Below are 21,446 nucleotides of genomic sequence, written 5' to 3'. Positions count from 1 at the left end.
ACATGGAAGCATTAAAGCCTTTTCTGTGTGCTGCTCCTTCCCTTTACAGAGAAACACAGCCATTGTTTCTTTAAAAGGCTCCATCTGCAAATCCCATTAGATGTGCATATAAGGTTTCAGATGATTAATAGTTGCCTGCTTTGCTTTGGTTGGAGGGACTGAGGGTATGTATGTTAACCTCTCCCTCCCCTCTCTCACATTTCACTTCACAAAGTTGTCACTCTCTCTCCAGCACGGTGTTTAAAAAGTGTTTCCCTCATAGCCAGCACTCCACAAGGAAGCAAGCCCCAGGCCCTAGGAAGCAGCTCGGGGGCAGTCACTGCATCCATCTGCTTCTCGTTTGCCAGTTGAGATCATGAAGATGTTCAGGAGAGCTCCCAAAGTAACAAACCTGCAGCAGCTTAAAAGCCACAAACAAGCTGTCTAGGGAGAACATCTCTTCTGTCAAGTTTGGAAGATATCCCCTCTGCTCCTCTTCTGATTCGAAGCCTGAGCTATTACCAGTCCCAAATACCGGAGTGTGGACAGGACTGGAAGCAAATGGATCCTACCAGCAGCAGCTGTATGCAGAGCCCACAGCCTCCTGCCCTGCTCTGGGGGTGTCTGCGCAGCACTCACGGGGATGTCACCACGGCTGCAGGGCTGAGCCACTGCACACCATCACCCTTCTCCTTCCACCAAAAACCAGATTTCTCTGCTTACTCCGATTTTTCAGCCTCCTGCCTGGTGCCGACTCGCCGCAGCTTCCCTCCTGAGGAGCAGGCGTTTGTGGAGCAGCAGCAGTCCTCTGCCCAGCACTCTGACTGGCATTTGCTGGCAACTGAGGCCAGAAGACAACTAAATCCAGGACTGGCCTTGGATTCTGGGGAGTCAGAAGGCAGCAGCCTAAGCCTAGTCAGGGCAGCAGCAGATACAAATGAAGATGATGAGGAGCCAGTAAATACTACAAATGAGAGCGAGAAAAAGCCATCCAAAAGGAAAAAGGAGAACTCAGGTAGGTGACATGAACTCAGGGTTGTGGCACAGGACAGGCTATAGAAGGGGAGCACTTGGAATTGAGATTAGGAATTAAGGAATAAAGCTGATGAGGGAAAACGTTTTGTAGTTCTTTACACAGCAGTGGAACTAAACAGATGATTCTTTGATGACCTCTGGTGTTGGTACTTCACTCCCACAGATCTTATTTACTGAACCAGGCATTTTTCTCAGCAGCACAAGGCACATTTGCTGTAACTAGACAGGAATCACATGGCATGCATGCACTGAGCTTAAAGTCCTAGACTGTTGAGTTATGTATTTGCACACCTGCCTTTTGTCCAGTTCTAAGAGAATGGGGGTCAGAAAGCAAATTTCCATCCTCTTGAGCTGCCTGAGCTGGTTGGAAATGTTATCCTGGGATTTTAACTTCTCAGTTTATGACAAGTACATGATGCAAAGTCTCCCTTTAGATATAAATGCTGTCTACAACTACCTGAGGGGAGGTTGTGGCCAGGGGGAGGTTGCTCTCTTCTCTCAGGTGGCCAGCACCAGAATGAGAGGACACAGCCTCAGGCTGCACCAGGGGAGATTTAGGCTGGAGGTGAAGAGAAAGTTCTTCCCTGAGAGAGTCATTGGACACTGGAATGGGCTGCCCGGGGAGGTGGTGGAGTCGCCGTCCCTGGAGCTGTTCAAGGCAGGACTGGACGTGGCACTTGGTGCCATGGTCTGGCCTTGAGCTCTGTGCTAAAGGGTTGGACTTGATGATCTGTGAGGTCCCTTCCAACCCTGATGATACTGTGATAGCTGTGAAATTCTGTTTGGTCTCACTAAATATTAAATGGGGGTTGCACCACTATGAGCAAAAGCATAGGGAGAAACTTCTGGAACTGTTGTCATACCTTCCCCAGCTTTGTTTGGGGATTTTGGAAGTATAAGTAGCAAGAGCAATGTTGGTGGAAACAAGACTAATTTCCTTGAACCAGAGAGCAGTCCAATTGCAGCATGTGGCAGGCTGGTCCCTGCTGACATTATCACTAACAGGAGCTGTGTTTGCTTTCACTGTTTCTGGTGGGCAAAGTTAAGATCAGGTCAGTCACAAAGACTACAGTCACATCTGACTTCATTATTTTGACAGCCAAGGAGATGATGTTGTGTGCCATGCCCATTGCTACCACTCTGTATACAATGTCTGTGCAGAAATACTGCACCAGGGCAGCTGGAATCTCGTTGCAGACTGCACACTAAAGTTAATTAATCTTCAACATTAAAAAAAAAACCAAATCCAGCTACCAGCACCTTCAGTTCAGGGAACTTAGCCAGCCACAAGAGCAAGAAGGGAAATGGGGACAAAGAAATTGCCCAACTGACTCCCTAAGAGATTGGCAGTTGGGGCTTTGCTCACTGAAACAAGTGCAGTTTTCCTTGCAATGATTGGAGATTGCTCACAGGCATCAACTTTAAAACCACAGGAGGAAAGGGGAAAGGACAAAAAAGGTGTTTGCATTTTAGCATAAGTGTTGCAGCATCTCTTTGGCTATGGCTTGAAATTTGGCTTTGCTTTATGGCTCGTGACCATGCTGCAGCCAAGCACACAAATAGCAGCGCAGTGAGCAGGATGCTACAATCATGCACACAGGTACCAGATCTCCTTCTGCTTTTCAGTTAGCAAGGATTACAAGAAGCCTGAAGTCTGGAGTACTGTGTCAGTTCAAAGTACTCTGGTTCTCTGCTGCTGCTTGTTTCACCATGTTCCCACACACACACTCCAGCAATTCCAGGCCATATGCAGCTCAGGGTGCTTACTCAGCCACTTTACCTTATACCCTGCACAGAGCCTGTCACTATGAGCTCACAGCACATTACACATCACATCCACGTCACATGCCCTAGGTGATCCTGCTTTGGCAGGAGGGTTGGACTCGATCTCTGGAGGTCCCTTCCAACCTTCAAGGTTCTGTGACTCTGTGATACACAAAGCATAAACTTTGCTGCCTGTCGAACGGGTGATCAGGGCTCGGTGATAAGACACACACAAGGAATGGAATTAAAGATGCAGGGAAGGAAACTAAGTCAATGCAATAGTAGCAAGGAACAGGAGCTTCCTTCCCACAGGTGCTTTTTCTGACCTTGCAGACCTAGACCTGTACTAAGGCAGTTTTGACAACACACTCCTCTTCCTGACGCTGAGCTGTCCCACATTTGGCTCCTTGGTACCCCAGGCTGACAGCACTGATAGAATCATAGAATCACTCAGGGCTGGAAGGGGCCACGAGGATCATCCAGCTCCAACCCCTTTGCCATGGGCAGGGACACTCTACCCTAGATCAGGCTGCCCACAGCCTCATCCAGCCTGGCCTCAACCACCTCTCTAGACAGCCCATTCCAGGCTCTCACCACTCTCATGCTGAAGAGCTCCCTCCTCACGTCCAGTCTGACTCTCCCCCTCCTCACGTCCAGTCTGACTCTCCCCACCTCCAGCTTTGCTCCACTCCCCCTAGAATAAGTCCTGCTGACCGTGAGGAGGCATAACACAAAACTTCTTCACATTTCCCCTGAGCACCTTTACATCAGACCTCTGCAACACACAAGTCCCCACGGGTTGATGTGACTGCAAATGACACAGCATGTTTCTTGCCTCTTAGAAAGCCACAACTCAAGCAGCAAAGCAGAACCAAGCAGCAAATCACGGAAGGAAAGGACAGCGTTCACCAAGGAGCAGCTACGGGAGCTGGAAGCTGAATTTGCCCATCATAACTACCTGACAAGGCTCAGGAGATACGAGATAGCTGTGAACCTGGATCTCACTGAGAGACAAGTACTTCCTGAATCCCTGCTTCTTCTTTTCCCTCCACAACTTCTCCCTAAAGCTAAATCCTAAATATGATGCTCAAGGAGAGTATTTTTGCAAGGGCAGAGGCCAATGCAAAGCCTCCACTCTCATTTAAAACACACTTGTTACAAACTGCTGTAAGCAGCTAATAAATGGGATTATGTTTGGGAAGCACTGATATCTACTGAGCTCTTGGTTACCATCACTGACTGTACACACTGATATGTCAAGGTTAACAGATGGTCCATGGATATCATCTTAGACTGCAGTTACTAGGCAGTTGTTAGAATTACACATGCTTCATGCATGCTTTCTTCCTGGGTCAGGTAGCATTTTGAAGTGATGAGGGAAGACACAAATGCAGAGTTCTGCAAAGAGAGATATTGTTGTTCTCTCACTGTGATCTGCCAGGGTTTCCTCATCCAAGTTTAGTGGACAATAGAGGAATTGTTAAATTAAGTGAAGCAAATTACAATTCCTGTAGCATTAGGTTGGATGGGTAAGGTGGTAAAAGACATCAGGGGCCCTGTGCCCATGGACTTGGCATGCTTAGTTGACATAGAGACAGACCATAAGCAAAGGACTTGAACTACTTTTGCAGGACTCAGAGAAATGTCAGCCTGGAACAGTTTGGAATGAGTTGTTCCTGCCTTTGTTGGAGGGGTGGATTGCTTAAACTTCTGAGGTTCCTTTCACCTTTTCTTCCAGAACTCCCCCTAAGATCTCTCTGTTAATACACACCCCCACACATATATATCTATAGATGTGCAGCTCAGGTGGAGGCAGTAACTATTTCCTTTTTACCACCCAGGTCAAAGTATGGTTTCAAAACAGAAGGATGAAGTGGAAACGTGTTAAAGGCGGACAATCAGTATCCCCACACGACCACGACACAGAAGATGTGGACTCTGCTGCCTCCCCCAGCTCCGACTAGTCCTTGCAGCAATGGGAGACAAGGATGAAGAAAGGAATCGATTAGACGATGGATGCAACACTGCTCCAGGTCAACTACACCTAGATCCAGCTTGTGAAACCCACAGTCCTGACTCTTGAAAAGATGTATGATGCTTTAGATTACAGAGGCAATTAAAGAGCACAGCAGGGCATAACTTTGATTTTTGTCTGAATTAATTTAACTCTGTGGAATTCTCTTGCTACCACAAATGTGTCTTCCAAATAAAAGCTAACACAAAACAGGAGCAATGTTCTCTAGGCTCTCAAACATTCAGAAGATACAGATTGTCAGTCAGGGAGTGATAATGAAGCTGTCTTCTTATCCAGCCTTTTCCTGGTCACACATGTTCATCCTGCATAAGCACTCGACCAGGCACATATTCCTTGTGCCTTACTTAAAGAGTAGCAAAGCTTTTGATAGTCATTTGTCTTTCCTGAAACAGGAGTTGAACACCTGCATGGCTAGGCAGTAAGATTACAACATAAATGCCTAAGACCAAAAGTAGGCTTGTAGCAATAGGATGAGAGGCAGTGGTTCAAAATTGGGGCAGGGTAGATTGAGGTTGGACACCAGGAGGAAGTTCTTTACAGTGAGAGTGGTGAGGCACTGGGAGAGGCTGCCCAGAGATGTGGTTGAGGCCCCATCCCTGGAGATGTTCAAGATCAGACTCAATGTGTCCCTGGGCAGCCTGATCTAGTTGGAGTTGTCCCTGATGAGTGCAGGGGAGTTGCACAAGACGACCTCTGAGAGTCCTTTTCCAACTCAATGCAATCTGTAGCTCTGTGAAACTACATACACAGCATTCTGCTTACCAGTTTCAGAGGAGAAGGCTTTCACGTTGGCAGGTACCTTGTTGTGGCAGCAGTTTGCAGAGGGTTTCCACTCATCTCTCTGGGGGGGGGGGGGGGGAAGAAAGTGCACTTTGTCACCATAAGCTTCAACTAATTCTGCAATGAATGCAAGTTAATATTTAATAAATAATCACTTCAATTATTAGACAAATGCCTGTATAAACTGGAGGAGAGGAGATACAAACTGGCTGTTAGGAGAGGGTTCTTTACAGTGAGGGTGGTGAGACACTGGCACAGGTTGCCCAGGGAGGTTGTGGAGCACAGAATCACCCAGTGTGATCAAAGATCACATTTTGTGATTCTGTGCTCCACAACCTCCCTGGAGGTGTTCAAGACCAGGTTGGATGAGGCCTTGAGCAACCTGTTGTAGTCCCTGCCTATGGCAGGGGGCTGGAACTGGATGACCCTTGAGGTCCCTTCCAACCTAAACCATTCTATGATTCTATGTCCTTTGTTTCTCTCTGAGCTAGATCTACAGCTACCTCTTCAGATCAGCTTCCTCCTAGAACATTTGTGTGTGAATGGTACATTTTGGTGGGAGATCAGTCTCACAGGTGTGAAGTTCCAGCCAGATGCCAGTTTTTCCAGCAGCAAAAAGATGAGCTGTGCTATGACAGAGCAGTATTATTTGGGTTACAAACCTGATATTAGCACACCAGGTTAATAACATCACTCTTCAGGTTACATAAGACTAGATGACAAAACAGTTGCCTGTGCACAGGTGAGCAGAAGCCACACTTTAAGAGCAGAAAACATCTATGTCTCTGCTTCAACCCTTCTGATTAAGCTTCTGACTAAACTGCCTAGATTAGCTCTTGGCAAAGACTGAGGAATGCTGGGTTTGCACAGAGCTCTGGTGCTAACTCAGACATCCTACCCTCATCTTCAGGAAGCAAATCACCATGGGGCAGAAGTTCTTTGTGGCTCATTTCCCTGTAAACTCGTAAGCCAATTGCACTCTGCACATCACCTCACTGCCTCCTCCCCATGGTGCTTACAAAGCCTGCAAGCTGATTTTGTAAGGGAAAGTTTTGGGCTATTGGCTACCAACATAAACCAAAAGGAGTTTCTCACCTAGAAAGGAGGATAATTATTCTTCCCTTGCAAGGAACTTGTCAGCAGTAGCATCCTGCATCCTCATTCACCTACAGGCTAGTCAATGGGATCTCAGATTGTACCCCTAACTACAGCTCCTGAACTCTTCTTGCTCTGGCCTTTGGAGAAACAAGGTAAAGTCACCTGAGGGACCAGTTTCTGTATGAAACCATCTGCTTATTTTAAGACTTTAATGTTTTGTGAACGAGCATTTCACTTCTGACATCAAAGCATTTGACCCCTGAACTTCTGGTGCCAAGAATCTTTCAGGCAAAGTCTGTTGTCTGGGAGCAAAATCTCTGACCTCCAGTTATACACATCAGACTTTATTCTTCTCACAGAAGGGAAGTGAACTACCTGAAGATGTTTGGCAATGCTTTCCATGCCTGATTCCCAATGAATAATCTGAGCACACAATCACCACATTAACACAGGAAAGAGCTGGCAGGTCTTCCACAGGGCATCACATCCAGGCAGAGCAGCAAGAATTCCTGCCCACACAAGGCCAGTGCAAATGGCCCACAGGGAATGGGGAGATCTGTGTAAACACAAAACTATGGGCTGCAGCCCTTTGTGTCTGTGCTACCTCTTTAAATACAGGAAGAAAAACACTTTCTTTAGACTGAGAGACTTAATGGACATTTCATCTACCTAGCCAGATGTCAGCATAGCAGAGGCCCTCGTTTGCTGTGGATTGATTTTTGTACCTTGAGACAATAAAGTGGGGGGGGGGGGGGGGGGGGAAAGCACAGCTGCAGCACAAACAAATGCACCCATGGTATTTAGCTACATACCCTGCTAACACTGCAGGGAAGCACTCCAAGCTTGCTGGTTTTGTTGGTGGTACAAGGAGCAGGTCTCTAGCTATTGTTGGATGAAACCTACTCAGGGTAGCTATTATTGGGTGATACCTACTCAGGGTAGCTATTATTGGGTGATACCTACTCAGGGTAGCTATTATTGGGTGATACCTACTCAGGGTAGGTGTCATTGGGTGATACCTACTCATGATAGCTGTTGTTGGGTGATACCTACTCAGGATAGCTATTGTTGGACAATACCTACTTAGGATAGCTATTGTTGGGTGATACCTACTCAGGGTAGCTCTCCTTGGGTAATACCTACTCAGGGTAGCTATTGTTGGACAATACCTACTCAGGGTAGCTATCCTTGGGTGATACCTACTCAGGAGCTATGTGGCTGTAGATTTGAATACCTGAATGAATACAGGAGCTTCCCAGAGACACACCAAAACATAAAAGCTACTGATTTCAAGCCTCTTGCTTATTTTTCAATTCTTTACTTGGGTAATTTGGTCAAAATGCTTTCAGAGGTATCAGAGTTGTCTCACACAGACTATGTCATGCAGCACCCAGTGCTTCAGTGACATTCAGCAATAATCACTAACGTTAATAAAATAGATGTGACATTAGTAACAAGAGTCACAGGGGAGGCCACAAAGATGCTCAGAGGGCTGCAGCAGCTCTGCTGTGAGGACAGGCTACAAGAGTTGGGGCTCTGCAGCCTGGAGAAGAGAAGGCTTCCAGGAGACCTTATAGTGGCCTTCCAGCATCTGAAGGGGAACTACAGGAAGTCTGGGGAGTGACTATTGACAAGGTCTTGTAATGACAGGACAAGGGGCAATGGCTTTAAACTGGCAGAGGGGAGATTCAAACTAGATGTTAGGAAAGGTTTCTTTATAGTGAGGGTGAGACACTGGCACAGGTTTCCCAGGGAGGTTGTGGCTGCTCCCTCCCTGGAGGTGTTCAAGGCCAGGTTGGATGAGGCCTTGAGCAACCTGTCCTAGTGGGAGGTGTCCCTGCCTATGGCAGGGGGTTGGAACTGGATGATCCTTGAGGTCACTTCCAACCTAAACCATTCCACGATTCTATGATAAGAGTTATCTGCCAATAAAGTTGAATCGGGGAACTGTGACACTATTAAGTTACAATCCCCTGCAAAGGTTTTCATGCTGACCTTATCTGTTACCCCTTAAAGTGGTTTTTTTTAGAGCTGAACAATAAAGATTGTCTTTGAACACCTGAGGCAAGCTTACGTGCCTGATTCAGAAGGAAAGATCATTTCCTTAGAAACACAAGGACAATGAAGAATGCACAGAAAGAGCCAGGAAAAGTCATTCCTCAGAGTGGAACTACACTCTGGTACCTTTCCTCTGCATGTTTATCTTACCAGACCATTACTATTATCAATTAAGTCATAGAATCAACCAGGCTGGAAGAGAGCTCCAAGATCATCCAGCCCAACCTAGCACCCAGCCCTGTCCACTCAACCAGACCATGGCACTAACTGTCTCATCCAGGCTTTGCTTCAACACCTCCCTGGATGGCAACTCCACCATCTCCCCTGCACCCCAGACCTGGAGACCCAAGCTGGACTTAAAATACATGCCAAAGTGCTGCTGTGCTTGGCTATAACCCATTCTATTACCCCAAACGAGCTGCTGCAAGGACAGACATGCATGTGTCCAGCCATGGCATGGAAGAGCATTGCCTCACAACAATCCTGGCCAGCGTTTCCTTCTCACCAGTTAGAGAAACAACCCTCCAGCTTCTTTCCGAGTTAGAAGCTATCCTTTTCCACCTCCTAAAGCCAAGCATGACCCTATCTTCCTGGGCTTAGAGGAGGGACACCTACCAAGCATTAATCTCTGCTGAGATGCTGCTGTGCTGCAGAAACAAAAGGCTCTGTCAGTGTAGCGTAGCAAACCCCTTAGCTGCCGTCTTCCCCTTTTCACTACTCACACCTGATCACATGGCTAAAAAAAAAGCCTGTTTTGTTAAGGGGGACAAAGGTTAATGCACACCAGATGGCAGAGAAACACGTCCCTGGAAGCTGGAGAAGTGCTCAGCTGAAAATACATCAGGCTGAAAATCTCAGCATTTTCTGCAGGGGGAAGAAAGAAAGGGAAAAAAAAAACCCAAGAAAGTAAATAAAAAGTGGTGTGAATGCAAACTGCTGAAAGCCCTTGTGATGGTTTGGGTGTTCCCTGCCCCCCCCACCTGTGAAAATCACCCAGACCAGGCTCAGCTGCTCTGGAGATTGACTGAGAGCTTTACATTTCAGCTTAGCACAGCTTAGGGTGGATACAGAAAGGTACAAGTTAAAAAGCAATGCAGAAACACAACAGCCCCTCCTAGAAAGCCCCCAGGAGGGGCTCCCAACCACCCCTCCACCTTCCTCCCATCCCTCTACCTTACCCCAGACTTTGCCTTACATTCAAAGGTGAGTTTGGAGGGTCGGCTGGGGGGGCTAGGAAGCAGATGGATTAGTCACACGGATGGCAGGTTAGGTTAGAGAGAAGTGCAGCCCCAAAGACAGAGAGCAAACAACAGCTGCCTTATCTATGTTTATGTTCTTGTTCTTATCCGTCTCAGCAAGCCTATGAGTGCAGTAGCCATCACCACTGTTTCCTTTTCACAGCCTAGCATCTAATTCTTCTCACTAAAATATCCCAGCTAGGCTCAAACTAGCACAGCCCTCCTGCTTTAGAGAGGTCTCTGGAGCTGGCACCTTGCAGGGTGCAGCCTACACTGGTCTAGGGCAGCTTAAGAGTTTGGATACGTCTGAGACACTGTGGGGCCATGTAAAGCTCTCACTCAGGGTATTGTGCAGGCTGCTGAGCTCACACACAGCCCCCCTGCCTTTGCAAAAAGACACAAGAGCTGTGCACCTGGGAGGTGGCCAAAGCTCCACTTGATCAGCTTTATCTCCTGATTGTCACACGAGCAGACTTCCTCTCCTAGCCCTGAACTCCTATGCTTCCACACTTCTGCAGTCTCACATTCCAGACACTGGGAAGTTACTCATTTCTTCCCATTCACAGGTGAGACAGATCTAGGGGCACGGAGAAGTCCTGCTGCTCCCTGCTTGGCACACGTCCCAGCTGGCACTCAGGGTGCTGCAGGAAAGGCAGTTGCACTCAGAGCACACAGGTGGCATGGGGGGGTGAAGGTCTCTCCTCCAGCCTCCCACTTTGTCATGGGAGAATGGATCCTTAAGGTCCCTGCACTGACCTCCTATAGACTCAGAGAATCATAGAATCAACCAGGTTGGAAGACGCCTCCAAGCTCATCCAGTCCAACCTAGCACCCAGCCCTGGCCAATCAACCAGACCATGGCACTAAGTGCCCCAGCCAGGCTTGGCTTCAACACCTCCAGGGACAGCAACTCCACCACCTCCCTGGGCAGCCCATTCCAATGCCAATCACTCTCTCTGCCAACAACTTCCACCTAAGATCCAGCCTAGACCTCCCCTGGCACAGCTTGAGACTGTGTCCCCTTGTTCTGTTGCTGGTTGCCTGGACTAGAGTGGCATGGTGTGGCTGGTGAACCAAAGCCTTCCATTCACACTGCCTGGAAAACAGGAGAGCCCTTTTAGGACAACACCTCACAGCCAGAGATTTTGGCTCGGTCATTCCACACGAGCAAAGCTCATGAATCCCACCTGCAGTGAGATTTCCTATGCACTGAGACAAGCACACACAGCAGATCATGGCAGCTCACAGAGCAGACACACAATCTTTCCATTACCCCACTTCTTTTCCCCTGCCTCTAGCAGTGCTCCTATTAAGTTTCATCAACCACTATCTTATATTTTGGATAATTCCCCTCCCTTGAGGAATGTGTACAGCCCCTTCACGAAATATTATATGTCTGTGTCACTGACTGGACTTTGAATAATGGATCCATGCAGCATTTCTAGACAAATAAGGCAGGAAAACCATTTTCTTCCAGTAATTAGAGCAGAAGGGCTTCTGGCTGGCTGGAACTTGCCTGGTATGGCTGCAAAGCAACCTCAGCACCAGGCTGGTGCTGTTCAGGCCACATATGCGAATTATGATGGGGCAGTTTGTACTGCAGTACTCTGCAGGTGTCTGCAAAGCCCTATGGCTTTTTGGTTTCCCCCTCACCCTCCTCACACACAATGCCACACTGCCATAATTTTGGCAGGAAGGAGGGAGTTTCATAGAGGACCAAAGTTTTCTACTGCTACTCCCTGTCTGTCCTTTGTCCTGTCATTACAAGACCTTGTCAATAGTCCCTCCCCAGCCTTCCTGTAAGCCCCATTCAGATACTGGAAGGCCACTATAAGGTCTCTTGGAAGTCTTCTCTTCTCCAGGCTGCAGAGCCACAACTCTTGTAGCCTGTCCTCATAGCAGAGCTGCTGCAGCCCTCTGGGCATCTTCATGACCCTCCTCTGGAGTGGCTCCAACAGTTCCATGTCCTTCTTGTGTTGGGGGCATCACCTATGCTCCAGAAGCAGATGTCTTTGCCTACATATTCATCAGCTGCATAGGCTCAAACCTCCATAGCCTGAACACCACTAACAAGAGGCTGCTGTAGTGACAGCAGAATGGAACAAGATTGTCATTAGAGTCCATGTCCTTCTTGTGCTGGGGGCTCCAGAACTGCACACAGTACTCCAGGTGGGGTCTGAGGAGAGCAGAGCCAAGGGGCAGAATCCCCTCCCTTGCCCTGCTGGCCACACTGCTCTTGTTGCAGCCCAGCACAGGGTTGCTGTCCGGGATGCACTCACACTGCAGGCTCATGTCAAGCATTTCATCACCCCAGTAACGTTATGTAAGGTAGGTAGCCACAGGTGTCAGAGATTTCCTCATTTGCTATGTGACCAAAATGAAGGTTAAAGATCCCTGGGCTTGCTGTATCACTATGAGAATCCTTTACCTGTGCAGCCAATTATCCCATGGCTCCTATCAGAAAACACAAAGAAGGTATCACCCATTCCATCTCCTCCACTCTTTCTGCAGCATAAATGGATCTCAGAGCCCCCTGAGACTTTCCCAGTAGTGTCTGCTCCAGTGTCTTACTGCCACAGAATGACCTAATTTGTTATGGCTGGTAAGAATTGAGAGAAATTAAATCCAGGGTCTGTAGATAATTGGGGTCAGGTTGAGATGATTTATGGTCTGAGGAATGTCCTCCTGACGCTATCATACAAACAACAGTACCAACTGGGCTCAGCAGCAGTTAGAGTCAGATTCAAATGGTGATTTTCCAGAAAATTGGGAATAGTACATGGAAAACCTGCAGGGAAAGGGAGAGTCATGGGCAGATGAGGCCATATTTTATCTACAAAGTCAGGCATCTTCTCTTCCCACACTGTTAACCTCCAAGCCCTGATTTATCAGAGGAGAGATTGCCAGGAAAGGTTCTATGCCAAGAAAATTTCATCTGTCTGGAATCTGACAGGGAAAAAAAAAATCAGAGGAAGGTGGGATTTGTCCTAGTTTGAATGTCTCTGTGTTCACTCAGCCAGCTCGTGTTAGCAAGTCAGGCTCACTGAAACAGCATCAAATGCTTTCTCACCACTCGAGAACCTTGAGCTTGATTCCAAGTCAGTGAGCTGTGCAGTGCAACCCATGACCCCACACAGCAGGAGCCTTCAGCAGGTTCCCCTATGCTGTTTGCTATGTATCTTAAATCAACATCTTTGTTTTCTTGGTGGGCTTTAGAATAGGAGTATGGAAGAATTACTCTCCGTTTTTGGGGTTTTTTTGTTGGCTTTTACATGAAACAACCTGTAGAGAGCAAGAGGACTAAGACTCAAAATCCCAGAGAACATTTTCATGCTGCTTCCAACACTCACACACCTTCCAGTCATCAGGAATCTGATGGCATACTGTGGGTCTTGTACTGTTATCTTTGCTTCTTTGTGTCTGCTACATAAATAAAAGTGGTAATGTCTGCCAAAATAGGCAAAGGAACCGAGAGAGTAGGGGGGAAAAAGTAGCATCATTGCAAGCCCAGGGCTGGTTTTTACAAGAGTTGTCCTAGGATCTTGTGTTCATTACTGAACCAAATCTTGCTCACTTCATTGCTGTCTACAACTCCCTGCAAGGAGGTTATAGCCTGGTGGAGTTGGTCTGCTCTCCCAGGCAACCAGCAACAGAACAAGGGGACACTGTCTCAAGTTATGCCAGGAGAGGTCTAGGCTGGATGTTAGGAGGAAGTTCTCACCAGAGAGAGTGATTGGCATTGGAATGGGCTGCCCAGGGAGGTGGTGGAGTCTCTAACCCTGGAGGTGTTCAAGCCAAGCCTGGCTGAGGCACTTAGTGCCATGGTCTGGTTGATTGGACAGGGCTGGATGCTAGGTTGGACTGAATGATCTTGGAGGTCTCTTCCAAAGTGGCTGATTCTATGATTCTACACATACCTTCACCTGCTGGCTAAGTGAAGAGTGCCTTAGCCCTTCACCTTCCTGTGCCCTAAGGGAGTCTTTGCATACTATTCTTTAGAGATATGAGCCCCAAACATATAAAGCTTCTTAGGAAAATGAATTATCACTACAGAGGGGTGCAAAAGGAAGTAGAAGGTCAGAGCTGGCCAACAATTTGAACACTAGCCTGCAGTGAGCCATCTATGCTGTATCTCAGCTACTTCATCTGAAAGCACATGCTGAGAGAGCATAAGAACTGGAGCCTGGTTATCCCCAGCCTTCAGTGGAAGCCTAGAGGGCTCCAGTTCCAGCACAGGGAAGCTAGGAGCATAACTTCATCCTTATAAATCTTTCTGACTCACTCTCATCTGCAGGATTATGAGTGGATGCAATGTGGCAACAGGTACATTTGGCAGTGCTCTTTGCTACTTGCAGATTAACTCTCGACCAAGCAGACTGCAATAACATGGGGTATTTATTCAGCTGTGTCTCTCTTGTGGATCCTGGGGAGAAAAGATATGTTCTGGCCTCATTAATGGCTTCATTCTTTGCTGGAGTAAACGGGACGAGCCACAGGGGGTTGTCTTTGCTCAGGAGGTTCTGCTATGCATAGAATTTGTTGAAATACCTTCACTAAAAGAGCACAAAGTTCCTTCACTGAGAGGAGGGAAAGATGAGCTACAGGTGATAAAGGGAACGCAAAACAGGATTAAGCAATCGTTCAAACAACTCCTCCTGCCTCTCCCAACAGAGCAAGCAGTGTCTTGACTGAAATACCCTGTGTAGCACCCAAGATAGGAAGCGTTTCTTATCCTACAGAATGTGGATCAGCTGCACCCTGCTTCTGTCTGATTTATGTCAGAGGAGCAAGGGCACAGTCCCTTGCCCAGGGGGTTGTGTGACTTCATTTCTGGCTCTAAGTACAAAGCAGTGAGTGCCCCTTTCCATGGAGGTCTCTGACACACTGAGGCAAGGACAGTTTTGTTTTGCAGACCTAAGGCATACTTTAACTTCACTCTTCAGATCAACACAGATGCCACAAGTTAGAAGAGAACCACGACAGCTTTGAGTCTCAGCTGCTGTGTTGGCTGACTGAGATGTGTTGGTGCTGGCTGGGGCGATGAAGGCTGCTGCAGCTCTTCATTTTTATGCAGTGGATGGGAATGAAAGAGCATCTGAAATATTTTACAAATGAGCTGAGCCAGTTTGAATTCACAGCTTAATCTGAATTACTACCTTGGCAGGAGGTCTGTGCCAATCACCTCTTTCAAGATGGTTTTCCTAGTTTTGTTGTGATTCAGTTATGTTCCCGTGCCTGGATCCCTTTTCAGTTTCTGACATAACAGAGCAATTTCCTGAGACGAGGCAGTAGCAAGGCTGAAACTCTGGGGTTTTGTCTTCTGTCCTTAACAATCAATCAGTACAGTCTAAAGCCAGACAATGGAAAGGTGCTCTTGGGACTGAAAGGAGGAGTTTAGGAAGAATTAATTCTTTATTCAGTTTTTTAAACTTCTCTTCTTAGGCGAATTATTTCGAATTTGAGCTCTAAAAATCCCTTTCCATCATAATGCACTCTCAGGTTCATCAGATTCATCTTCTCTACTGTCCCAGGCTCAAGATGCCATGCTGACTACCAAGCTGCTGGCTGACTTCTGCAGTACAGAAAGAGCTGAGTGATAATTCTGTGAGCAGACCGTTTGGCGGCAGAGGGGGTGGGGGCAGAATTACTTCCAAGTCCTGCATGAAAAGCCTGTGCCTGTAACAGTGATCACCACTGTCACCACCCCCACTGCTGGGTGCTCTGCAGTTCCCTCTTGTGAACTTGTCTGACTGCTGCGGTATTTCAGAGAGTCAGACAGGGCAGACAGGTTGGAAGAGACCTCCAAGACAGAATCATAGTATCATAGAATCAGTCAGGATTGGAAGGGACCACAAGGGTCAGCCAGTTCCAACCCCCCTGCCATGGGTACCCACACCCTACCCTAGAGCGGCTGCCCACAGCCTCAGCCAGCCTGGCCTTAAACACCTCCAGGGATGGGGCTTTAACCATCTCCCTGGGCAACCCATTCCAGCCTCTCATCACTCTCATGGAGAGGAACTTCCTCCTCACATCCAGTCTGACCCTACCCACCTCCAGCTTTGCTCCATTCCCCCCAGTCCTGTCACTATCTGATATCTTAAAAAGTCCCTCCCCAGAAGCTCATCCAGCCCAACCTAGCACCCAGCCCTACCCAATCAACCAGACCATGGCACTAAGTGCCTCAGCCAGGCTTGGCTTGAACACGTTTTCTTGAACTCAGTGACTCCACCACCTCCCTGGGCAGCCCATCCCAAGGCCAATCACTCTCTCTGGCAAAAACTTCTTCCTAACATCCAGCCTAGACCTCTCCTGCCATAACTTGAGACTGTGTCCCCTTGTTCTGTTGCTGGTTGCCTGGGAGAGGAGACCGACCCCCACCTGGCTACAACCTCCCTTCAGGTTCTGCTGCATCCCCTCCCACTCCACTTCGCCTCCTGGCCGCTGTGCGAGTCCCCCAGGCAAGAGCTGCCTGCAGGGCCCTCTGCTGGGCTGCAGCAGGACAGACGTCCTTGCTCAGGCTTGACAGCCTTTGGAGGGTTAAAAGTCTGCTGCGAGTTTCGTGGCTCCTTTCCAAAAGGTTTCCGTTAACACCAAAGGTCTCCTTACATCCTACTTGCTTTAATAGATTTTTCCCATTGACTTCTCACTTTATAGACTATCATTTCCTTTCCTGCAGGGGAGCTATTTTCTGGGTCACTGTTCCAACCAACTTAAAAGGGATTTCATTGATCAGGTTTTATTGGTGGTTACTTCAGCCATAATGGACTAAGTTGCTGGTACCTGCTAACAGCTACGTGTCTTGCTTTGGTGCCCTGGCTCTGCACATCTGCAAGTGAAGCCTGGGTTCCTTTCATCTGCCTTGGTAATTTCTAGCACCTTCTTTACCTCCTGATTACCTTTTTTCATTCCAATACAGCATGCCAAACTGTATTGTAAGAGAGCAGTGACCAGGGTGGTGGTCTGCCTGAGTGCATGCATGCTCCTGATAGGTGCTGGCAGATGTCATCTATGGCCTGATACTACCTGAGGGGTTTATGGTTTTGTTTCTGAGCTTCACAAAGGACCACAGCAAATTTATAAGCTGTACTGAAAAAAAAGGAAGCAGGGCAGGTGGTGCTGCCTGTGCAGTGTAAAATCTCTGTGTAAAAAACACAGAAGCATATGCAAAGATTATAAGAAACTGATTCCTCAGAGCAACAATAAAAGTGATTTGCAACTCTGCTACTTCTAGCTTAATTTCCTTTTCTCTAATATGGCTGTTTTCCTGTCCAGAATCCTGGAATCATAGAATCACAGAATCAACCAGGTTGGAAGAGGCCTCCAAAATCATCCAGCCCAACCTACCACCCAGCCCTATCCAATCAACCAGACACTAAGTGCCTCATCCAGTCTTCCTTTGAGCACCTCCAGAAACGGTGACTCCACCACCTCCCTGGGCAGCCCATTCCAATGCCAATCACTCTCTCTGCCAGCAACTTCCTCCTAACATCCAGCCTGTATGCTCTGCCCCTCCCTCCCCCCCGCCCCCAGCACAACTTGAGGCTGTGTCCCCTTGTTCTGTTGCTGGTTGCCTGGCAGAAGAGACCAATCTCAACTGGCTACAACCTCAGGTAGTTGTAAACAGCAATGAGCTCTGCCCTGAGCCTCCTCTGCTGCAGGCTGCACACCCCCAGCTCCCTCAGCCTCTCCTCACAGGGCTGTGCTCCAGGCCTCTCCCCAGCTTTGTTGCCCTTCTCTGGACACATTCCAGTATCTCAACATCTCTTTTGAATTGAGGAGCCCAGAACTGGACACAGTGCTCAAGGCGTGGCCTGACCAGTGCTGGGTACATGCTTCTCTTCATGGTGGACAAAGTACAAAGGGCTCATGGCCATCAGTTTCTTCCAGCTTCTTCCACAAAACACCTAACAGCCTAGGTTTGCAAACTCATGATCAGTCTCAGAAAGGAGCAGTGTGCTGGCAGCAGGACTAGTGGCTCCTTTGCCAGTGTTGATAGAGCAATCTCTGTGCTTCTCTCACTTTTTGGATCCAATTCTGAAACCCTTCTGCCTCCCATGTCACTGTCACGAGGAGAGCTTCAGGTCTTGAAAGCTAAAGAGAATGACAGAGAATATCTCTGTACATCGTGTGTCTTCACAGGATAGAGGGGGAAAGAGTTGAGTAGCATATTGGCTGCTGCTCACTCCCATTTCCCTACAATACATGTCCCTTGCTCTGCACTTTATTTCCATACATCCTGAGCAGAGAATTCTCTATTTGCTCTCACAAGTGCCCTGGAACATTATAGCAATGTGACAATCAATTAACTGCTCACTCTATCACAATAAAGAAGCCACCCAACCTTATATAACTCTTTTTAATTGTTTTCTTAGCTTATAACATTTTGCTAAACTTACTCTGCCATAACTTACATCATTTAATTTCTCAAAGTGCTGATAATTTAATTGCTTCCTTCCTTCAGACAAAGTGCCTGAACTATCTTCTCTCATTCAGAACATTATAAAAAGTTGCTGCCATGAATACCTAAAAGGGGTATTTTATTCAGCCTATGCTGTGTCTTAGACAACCACAAAGGTGCAAGAAACCTACCAGGATTCTTCCTTCTACACTGGGACCACCTTCACTACAGTATGTCACCTAGAGATGAAAACCAAAGCAAGTCCCGTATGTGAAGCTCTTGCAGAAACCTCCTATCTTATACTCCTCATACAACATCCTGAAATTAAAACATGACCTTGAAATTATAAGTAAACAACTCATTCCAGCATAGAACACCTTGTAGACTGCACAGACTCAATAAAAGTGATGCTTTTTTACTGGTTCCTTGCCAAGTGTGTTTAGTTTGAAAATCCCCATTAAGATTCTGGTCTAAGTCACTCTAATTGGAGAGAAGATAGAATCATAGAATGGTTTAGGTTGGAAGGGACCTCCAAGCTCAGCCAGTTCCAAACCCTTGTCATAGGCAGGGACACCTCCCACTGGAACAGACCCAACCTGGCCTTGGACACCTCCAGGGAGGGAGCAGCCACAACCTCCCTAGGCAACCTGTGCCAGTGTCTCACCACCGTCACTCTAAAGAACCCTCTCCTAACATCTAATTTGAATCTCCCCTCTTCCAGTTTAAACCCATTCCTCCTCATCCTGTCATTACAAGGCCCTGTCAATAGTCCCTCCCCAGCCTTCCTGTAGGTCCTCTTCAGACACTGGAAGGCCACAGTAAGGTCCCCTCAAAGCCTTCTCTTCTCCAGGCTGCAGAGCCACAACTCTTGTAGCCTGTCCTCATAGCAGAGCTGCAGCAGCTCTCTGATCATTTTCGTGGCCCTCCTCTGGACTTGCTCCAACAGTTCCATGTCCTTCTTGTGTTGGGGGCATCACACATGTTCCAGAAACAGGTATCTTTGCCTACAGACTCATCAGCTGCATAGGCTCAAACCTCCATAGCCTGAACAGTATTAACAAGAGTCTGCTGTAATGACAACAGAATAAAACAAGATTGTGATTAGTAGCTTGTAAGGGCTTGACCCTCAGATCTTTCATGTCAAAGTGCATGCTACAGGAGAAAAGTAGCTAGAAACACTGACAAGGTATTTTTCCCCAGTGAAAAACCCAGCAAGAGAATCTGCACACGTAGTGCCTGTCTGTTTGGCTGATTATTAAAACATAAGCAGCTACATTCTCTCTAAGAACATGTTTTAAATGATGCTTCCTTCACTTAGCAGTCTCTTGCATTTTGCTTCTCCACAGCACGAGAAACCAGCTTGATGTTTCCTGACACATGCCAGTCAGCAAGAAACAGAGAAGCAGTGACTGACAGAAGAGGATTAGGACAGCTCTGGAAATGTGCTCTTCTTTTCATACTGTCATTCGTGAGATTGAGTTGGAACTGCTGTTTGGCAGGTGTCTCAAGAGTCAGGATTCCTGGGTTTTCTTAAGTATTGCTTCATCTTAGTAGGTAAAGATGCCTGATATCATAGAATCATAGAATCAATCAGGTTGGAAGAGACCTCCAAGATCAGCCAGTCCGACCTACCATCCAGCCCTATCCAATCAACCAGACCATGGCACTAAGTGCCTCAGCCAGGCTTTTCATGAACACCTCCAGGGACAGCAAATCCACCACCTCCCTGGGCAGCCCATTCCAATGCCAATCACTCTCTTTGGCAACAACTTCATCCTAACATCCAGCCTAGGCCTCTCCTGGCACAACTGTGGCCCCTTGTTCTGTTGCTGGCTGCCTGGGAGAACAAACCAACCCCCACCTGGCTACAGCCTCCCTTCAGGTAGTTGTAGAGAGCAACGAGATCACCTCTGAGCCTCCTCTTCTCCAGGCTGCACACCCCCAGCTCCCTCAGCCTCTCCTCCTAGGGCTGTGTTCCAGGCCTCTCACTTCTTAGACTCGGAATCTTGTTCATGATACTCAGGTAGAAGGGACAACAGGGCACTGAGGAATGGCTGGGCTGACTTCATGCCTTACATTAAAAAACCTGAGCTCTCCATCCAGCCATTTCCTTATTACTACTTTTTTAATGCAGGCTTGTTCATGCTCCAAAACTGACAGTTTTGATAGGATAAATAAGATCAGTGAGTGTTAAATAGGTCATGGAACTTTAAAGGAGAAATCTGAGAAGAAATAACAGGATGCATGCACACCTGGCCCAGGAGTCAGCACCTGGTGTGCACAAAAGCATACAAAACCCGCTGTGGTTTTTAATTTTTCTTGGTTTTTTGGTTTTTTTTCCCAGTACAAGTACCAGGTCAAACTACAGATTTATGTTTTACCTTCTTGACCCTTAACGTTTCGGTAGCCTTGACCCTTAACAGATTTCGGTAGCCAGAGCTTGGATCGTTTTCACTGTAGATGCATGAATGAGAGGTTTTTTTTTCCAAGACTTGGTGAAATACAACGAACTTCTCCAGCAGAGAGCTAGGCCTGAGGGCTGTTTACAAAGGCCTGCAGCGTGCGCAGGACGAGGCCGGCCCTGCCGGTGCCGCCTGCGGGGCAGCCGGGCTGAGCCCTCCGCTTCCCCTCCTGAATGAACTCCGGGAGGTTTTTTATGAATGGGAGCTCTGGCAGTGAATGAATGCCAGGGCGCTGCGATCTGATTGGCTCTGAAGGCTAAGTCGACGCCCACTTCCAGTGGGAGCGGGCGAGAGCGAGCCGGGATTGGCTGAGGCGCCCGAGCCCTGCGCCTCATTCACAAATTCGCTCAAACAAAGGAGCGCGCGAGCCGGGTCCGTGCGCGCGGCGCTGCGCCAATGGGAGGCCGCCCCCGGCCCGCACCGGGCTGACGGGAGGGGAGGGGCGGGGCGGGGAGGCTCCGGGGCCGCGTGGGCTAGGACCGGGACCGGGAGTGGCGAACTGCGACGGGACTCGACCCTTTTCGTCTCCCAAGTTTCGGAGGCCGTGGCGAGATCGCCGCGCTGCTAGCGCTACCCTTACCGGCGGGTGGGGGGCCGCG

The 21,446-nt window shown here is 48.0% G+C and overlaps 1 protein-coding gene and 1 long non-coding RNA gene across 3 annotated transcripts in view; one reads left to right on the top strand and one right to left on the bottom strand.

Moving 5' to 3' along the window:
- The window catches only part of LOC135191643 (uncharacterized), a 41,516-nt gene extending 32,094 nt beyond the window's left edge, over window positions 1–9,422 (bottom strand). For both annotated transcript variants that reach the window (XR_010308859.1, XR_010308860.1), the window contains exons 1-2: window positions 9,365–9,422; window positions 5,576–5,654 (exon numbers count right to left, since the gene is read on the bottom strand). This is a non-coding gene — a long non-coding RNA (uncharacterized LOC135191643). The remainder of the gene's footprint in view (window positions 1–5,575; window positions 5,655–9,364) is intronic.
- MEOX1 (mesenchyme homeobox 1) lies at window positions 335–4,905 on the top strand. The gene is made up of 3 exons (XM_064174127.1): window positions 335–994; window positions 3,621–3,793; window positions 4,620–4,905. Exons 1-3 carry the CDS (start codon window positions 541–543, stop codon window positions 4,740–4,742), a joined length of 750 nt encoding a protein of 249 aa, XP_064030197.1. The 5' UTR covers window positions 335–540; the 3' UTR covers window positions 4,743–4,905.
- Window positions 9,423–21,446: the final 12,024 nt, after the last annotated feature.

This window comes from Pogoniulus pusillus, chromosome 40, assembly GCF_015220805.1.
Source record: "Pogoniulus pusillus isolate bPogPus1 chromosome 40, bPogPus1.pri, whole genome shotgun sequence".
Classification (NCBI taxonomy): Eukaryota; Metazoa; Chordata; class Aves; order Piciformes; family Lybiidae; genus Pogoniulus; species Pogoniulus pusillus.
The sequence above is the reverse complement of the archived record's forward strand: the minus strand, read 5'-3'. Positions and strand labels throughout refer to the sequence as shown.

Excerpts from the sequence above, each read along its gene's own strand:
- MEOX1 (XM_064174127.1), top strand. The coding sequence starts at position 541 with ATGGATCCTACCAGCAGCAGCTGTATGCAGAGCCCACAGCCTCCTGCC. Across the intron at positions 995-3,620 it reads AAGGAAAAAGGAGAACTCAG|AAAGCCACAACTCAAGCAGC; the intron begins GTAGGTGACATG and ends CTTGCCTCTTAG. Across the intron at positions 3,794-4,619 it reads TGGATCTCACTGAGAGACAA|GTCAAAGTATGGTTTCAAAA; the intron begins GTACTTCCTGAA and ends TTTACCACCCAG.